This window comes from Callorhinchus milii, unplaced genomic scaffold, assembly GCF_018977255.1.
Source record: "Callorhinchus milii isolate IMCB2004 unplaced genomic scaffold, IMCB_Cmil_1.0 Scaffold7, whole genome shotgun sequence".
Taxonomy (NCBI): domain Eukaryota; kingdom Metazoa; phylum Chordata; class Chondrichthyes; order Chimaeriformes; family Callorhinchidae; genus Callorhinchus; species Callorhinchus milii.
In genome coordinates, this window is record NW_024704748.1 from 13188522 (window position 1) to 13195163 (window position 6642).

The 6642-nt window shown below is 44.6% G+C and overlaps 1 protein-coding gene across 1 annotated transcript; it reads right to left on the minus strand.

The window, feature by feature from the left end:
- Positions 1-3347: 3347 nt before the first annotated feature.
- On the minus strand, positions 3348-5794 carry chchd1 (coiled-coil-helix-coiled-coil-helix domain containing 1). Its single transcript, NM_001292913.1, is given in 3 exon segments — positions 3348-3971; positions 4913-5031; positions 5571-5794. Coding segments are annotated over 3 exon segments (369 nt in total). The 5' UTR covers positions 5707-5794; the 3' UTR covers positions 3348-3857.
- Positions 5795-6642: the final 848 nt, after the last annotated feature.

Genomic DNA, 6642 nt, shown 5'->3' on the forward strand with positions numbered 1-6642 from the left:
CCCAGGGGGCAAACTCGCTCCTCCATCAAATTGCTCTTCTTCTTCTTCTTCTCCTTCTGACACGCGGGCGCTGTTCCGCGTGCGATGCGATTTGTTTGAACGGAATCTCTCTACCGCTGAGCTCCAGAAAAAAGTGCGCGGCCTTCCGTTCGCAACAGTGAACCCTGGCGTGGATTAGGTATGAAACGATGAGAGTGATTGCGCCGATGAAGGCGAACGCGGGCGCGTGGTCCCACGTGGAGTGAAGAGCGAGAGCAAAGGGGAGCAACTGTCCGCCTCACTTTCTGAACCTCTGACGACTGGTTCGCCCACAAATATACGGTCAATTCACTTTACAGTATATTCTGCGAAGCGCTTTGGGAGGTCCTCCCGACGTGAAAAGCGCTATATCAAATGCAAGGATTATTATTTTTGTCACTCCAAAGAACAAGAACGATATTTTCAAAGAAGTCGGAAATGCAGCAATTGAGAACGATCGAGCCTTTAAAAGCCGTACTTCGGGACTGATGCTACTCATTGAGTAAACGCAGAGAACTCCCATCATAACTCTCGAGGGCGTGAGAACATGGGCTGAACGATTCTTTTCATCTGAATGGTGAATCCTTCCATTTCAGCTTTTGATAAATAAAATTATTCCCTGTTCATTCCATTCAGCGATAGACCAGACCCAGATAGGCGGTGTTTTTTCTCTAAATATAGCACAGACATATTCAGCTGGCAATATCCTGATTAGTTTCCGCGCCGTGTGCTCACTAACTGCTGTACAAAGCACAAATCACACATTACAAAATCAACTGCACAGGAATAACATCCAGAAGGACGCGACCCAAATTGCGATAAGGACGAGTGTTTGTGAGTGATTACATACGGAGCATCCCTTTCTTTATATTATTTTTTGCCAGATCTTCCTGCAAGTACTGTACCACGATTAAAACTAGATTCAGGTGAAATCACCATGCAGCATATATCTGACAGGGGTACTTTCCTATTTGGGGCTGGATGACATGGTTATCAACCATTTGTGGGATTGCAATTAATGGAGGAATTCTGCAACTATAAGGACATTATAGCAATATCATTTTGGTTTAGTTGACAGTCTCCAGGCTAGAACCTCAGATTCGGACTTAAGGGCATAGTCTGGGCTGACACTGGGTCATTACTGGGGGAACTGCATTTCAGGTGAATCATTAAACTTAGGTCAACAACAACAAAATTATATTTGTATAGTGCCTTTCACATCAGGAGGATGTCCCAAGGCGCTGGACAGACAAAGTTGTTGACATTCAACTGAAGAAAATTAGCTCTCATCCAGGACTTGATATCTGACAGACATTCTGTCAGGACAGCAGTGAAGTCAAGGGTGGAGGCAGAGAGGTACAGTTGGGTGTCATCCGCATACAAGTGGAAGTTGACTCCATGTCTGCAGATGATATCACCAAGAGGGAGGCATACAGATATTGAAAAGGAGGGGACCAAGGACAGCTCTGAGGAGATGACATGAGACTGTGTAGGGGCTAGAGGAGAAATTGTTTGTGGAGATGAAGTGGAGGCGGTGTGAGAGGTACGATCTGAACCAGTTAAGGACAGAGTCGTAAAGTTTGAGTTGAGGGGAGAGGTGGTGGATGAGGATAGAGTGGTTGACAGTGTCGAAGGCAACAGAGAGAGAGGTCAAGGAGGACGAGGAGGCAGAGGCAGCCCTGGTCTCAGATGGACAGAATGTCCACTTCTATGGACATTCTGACATTCTGTGAACACTTTGACCAGGCTGTTTCTGTGCTGTGGGCAGCATGGAAACCCGATTGGAGGGGTTCATGAATGGAGTTGTGGGAGAGGAAGGAGTGAAGCAACGACTCGTTCCAGGACCTTGGAGAGGAAAGGGATGTTGGAGATAGCGTGGCAGTTTGAGAGTAGAGATGGGTCCAGGGAGGGTTTTTTAGAGTGATGACGGCTGTTTTTAATGGGGTGGGAACAGTACCAGTGGAAAGAGAAAGGTTTATGATGTCTGTGAGTAGAGGGCCAAGGAGGTGGAGCTGGGAGGTAAGAAGAGGGGTAGGGAAGGGGTTGAGGGAGCAGATGGTCGGTTTCATGCAAGTTATAGTGGTGGTGAGAGGAATGGGAGACAGGTTCGAAGGTATGGAGGGAAGGATGGGCAGGAGCCAGGGTGGGAGGGGGAGATGGGGGGGGTGTTGTCGTGGACGGAAGGGCAGAGGCAGCTGAGTGGAGCCCCTTGACTTTGGATTCAAGGAAGTCAAGCATCGCCTTGCAGTTGGCATTGGAGTTGAGGATCAGAGAGGCGTGAGAGGGTGGGCGGAGGAGCCAGTTGGTGATGGAGAAAAGGAGCCTGGAGTTGTCCTTGGCCTCCAAGATTGTCTTGAAGTAGAATGATTTAGTGGAGGCGAGGGCTGAGCAGCAGGATTTGTTAAGGTCCAGCCAGATCTGCAATGGACTGTTACGTTTGATTTAAGCCAGGTGCGTTCAGGTTTCCTGAACAGGTTCTACCTATTCAGGAAAACATTAAAGATTTCACAATTATTCAAAACAAAAAAGGGTTTCTCACAATTAATTGGTGGTGGTGGTGTGAATGGCTGTGAATCTTGTAACATGTAACTGTACTATAAAACTGCATATTGTTTAATTAATGTAAACAAAGAAAGTGACTACTGTATAATGGTCTGATGCCAGATCAAATTAAAATAAAATTCCAGGTATACTCTTATGCATTCTTGCCTCAGTCACAAGATTTCAGATTCAAACCCACACTTCCTGTTCAACTTTTGATATTTGAATTGACAGTTTAGGCTATCTTCGGGGAACTACTGCATTGTTGGAGGTGCGGTCCTTCAGATGAATATTAAACTGAGGTCACATCTGCTTGTTCAGTTAATTTCTAGAAGCATTTTAATTGATGAAAATGACCATGAGCTTCTCGTAATTAATTGCCTGACTGTATAATATTTGATACAAATTCATAAATCCATTGCACATCAAGTCTAGTGTCTCTAAAAGCTTGATATTTCTAAGTTAATTCAATAAAACTTAATTGTACCAAGTCTTGTTACAAATCAATCTTAAGATGCATTGCCAGTTGCTGTCTTACATGATTGATAAATTGAACGGTATTTTTTGTAAACAGTTGTAAGAAAGCTAAATACTACAGATTGGTATTTTACCACAAGGTACTATGGAGGGATACAATTTGAGTCTGCTTTGCAATGTCCAATATGGAGGAGCACCTGATTACTGAGAAGTATACAAAGATTTGGTGTTTTGTCATAGGGATAAACAAATCAACCTGAACTGTTCTGGTTCACCTCCTAGTTAGTAACAAAATAACCTGGACAGAGCTTAGAAACAGTCAACTTTAATGTATTTGTGGGTTGGAAGGATGCACAGCAGTGGTTTGAAAATAATTGTGAAATAGCACAAAAGATCACAAACAATTTTCACATAAACAACTTAGGTGGAAGAATGATTTTAATCAATGTATTCATACAACTGAAATAATTGAGACTGTTTTCAATTCAATGAGAATTAACACATTTGAAAGCCATGACATCGAAAGAAACATAGTTAGCATTGCCTCTTACTGAGAGCTTTTTCCTGTTGTTAATGTATCATGCGTTAAATGTGTGCAGACCCCCAAATATTTACAACTATAATATTTATTATTCAGATAAAAGTCAGTTAGGTGAACAAAGAGAGAAAACAATCTTGAGAAACTTAATAGTTCTTCCTCATGACAAAAACAGTACTATATTTCATTGGTTCTGATGACAGGTCAGAGACCTGAAATGTTGACTCATTTCCCTCTCTCCATGGATGCTGCCTGATCTGCTGCGTGTTCCCAACAACTGTGTTTATGTTTCTTTTGTTATATTTGGATATCTTTGGAGCAAAATTGTTGCTTGTTTGGGGCTCAAAGTTCCAGCTTGTTCCAAGTTGTCCTCCCTGGCTTTTGCTTTCCTCTGAGCCTGCAAGACGGACAGTTAAAATAACTCTTTGTGAATTTAAGATGCATCTCATTTTAACAGATCTATAACCATCAGTACAACATCCAGTATTAATTGGTTATCTACAACTGCAACCTTTAGATACAAGTCAAGCTTAGAAAGGAGAAAAAGGTATTATACTGCAAAAAGGTTTTCAGTTCAATTCACTCACTCACCATGATACTTTACTGAATTCTTTGTAACACATGCTGAACCCTTATCCATGCATTCATCACATCAAGGCTCGATTACAGAAACTCCCTCCTCATCGGCCTTCCCAACTCTTCCCTTCACAGGCTGCAGATCATCCAAAACTCAATGCAGCTTGTATACTCTCGGGCACCAGGCTCTGTGACCCAATCACTCCCACGCTGACCCGACTCCACTGGCTCCCCATCCCCCTGAGGATCGAGTTCAATATCCTCGTCCTCACTCTCAAGGCCATCCATGGCCATGCCCCCTCCTACCTCTCTGACCTGCTGACTCACTACCAACCTGCCCGCTCCCTCCATTCAGCGGGCTCCGGCCTGCTGCATGTCTCCCGCCCAACCCGGCCTATCATCGGTGGCCGGGCTTTCAGTCTCTCTGCCCCCACACCCTGGAACTCCATCCCACGGTCCCTTCGTGTCACTTCCTCCCTTGCCTCCTTCAAGGCCGGTCTCCAGACCCTTCTCTTCGATCGTGCTTTTGGTCGCCCTCCCACCTCTCTGCCTTCCCTCACCCCTACCCCACCCCTCCCCCATGCTCGGGTCCTGACACCTGACTGTTCAGTGCTTTGGAACGTCCTCCCGACGTGAAAGGCGCTCTATAAATGTAATTTTGTTGTTGTTGCTGTTGAACAGTGTTCTTTAACTTACTTAAAAAGGTACACAAATGCTACCAGGCAACTTACAATTGCTAGCTTTAAAATTATTTAACTTTACCTCTGCTTTTGCTGCACAGCCATAAAAATTCTGTATCTCCTTGGCACAGACAACTTCACTGAAGTTATTTTCTTTCCAACATGCCATCATAACTGACATCTCCGTAATGCACGTTGCCTCTGTGAATCATTTAAATATTTTTATTGGTACATTTTATTCATTCATTCATTCAAATATTTTATTTTTATTATTGGCAAATAATGATATATCGCCATGTTCAGTGTCACATCTTCCACTAACACGGACGGAGTGAGTGATGCGGAAGTTACTGGCATCAGACAGACATTGTTACGCTCGACTCCTCTGCAACAGCAAATAAAAATCAACTGTAAGAGAAAAAGGGAGGGCGCAACAGGACTTTGCGAACACCCTGTACAAACACGCCGTTAAAATAAAAATAATAATCCGGTCACTCAATCCACTACCGTTTGTGGGGACGCGGCCGTGCGCAATTGGCTGCTGCGTTTCATCCACAAAATGCACAGTCAATTAGTTCACTTTGCAGTAGAGTCTGCGAAGCGCTTTGAGACGTCTCGAAGACGTGATGCGGTGCTATATCAAATGAGAGTATTATTATTGTTGTTGTCACCCCTCTCCCCTCTCCTGATCAGGAGTCACATTGTCGCCTCGCCTCTGCCCAGTGCGCACGCGCGCTCACCTCCCAGCCCCAGCCGCCTGTTGGCGACCCTGTTGGCCAGAACCAGCGGTTTGTTGGGTTTGAGCACCGGCCTCCCGCGACTCCTGCTCAGCAGCCTGGACACCTTCGCGTTTATGTTCCCGCCGGACGAGGACATTTTTTTGATATATATATATAATCGACAAGGCAGTCCCTGCGATCAAACTCGGTCACGGAGTTCGCTCGGCCACTCGAGCCGCCATTTTGTGACCGGCCCCTTCCGCCGTAAAGCCGGTGAGGCTCGGAGGCAACTCTGTTCTCTGTCAGATCGACCTCCTGCCGGAAAGCGGAGTGAGCCACTAACGTAAAGTCAAACCATGGTTGTCGCGAAGAATTGAGAGAGCAAGTTGCACCTCTCCCCTCCCCCCCCCCTTCCCCCCCACTCACTCAGTGCAGACTCAATAGACCCTACATCACATGCCAGGCCAATTATTATTTATTTGAGAGAAAACACAGCAAAACAGAAATTTGCCTGGCACAACACGACTTAGATTTTTTTTGAGCACTTAGCACTAGACGTCTATCAGCGAGTAAACTGTTGACAGTTTTTGCAGAGTTCCAGTGGCGAAAAATTCTGCCTCTGAATTTCGTCTAAAAATAACAATAACGCTCGCTTTTTGAGACAGTGCCTTTCACGTCGGGGGACGTCGCAAAGCGCTTCACGGGAAATTTACTGGCCCGGCCGCTTCCAACACTCCACTCCTACACGTGTGTGAAAGCAGACAAAAGTTATCTTGTTAAATTATTAGTAATGGAGGACTTTGAGGGGACTTTGAGTCATAGAATTATATATGATCAAAATATTGTACATCCTTGCGATAGTGATCCATTATCTGAGCCAAGCCTAGACTAATAAGATATAAATCTCTCTCTTATTTCTGGGATGCAGCAATCATGCACAAATCTTATCTATTACAAGTTTTTCTGCTTGTAACCTAGCGTAAAATTGAAGCAGGTCCATAAAGAAAAACTGCTCATAATTGAATTAAATTCCAATGTCATTCAGAATCCAGGAATGGGTATATTGTGCTCTTTCAGTAGGGGTTAGAATTCT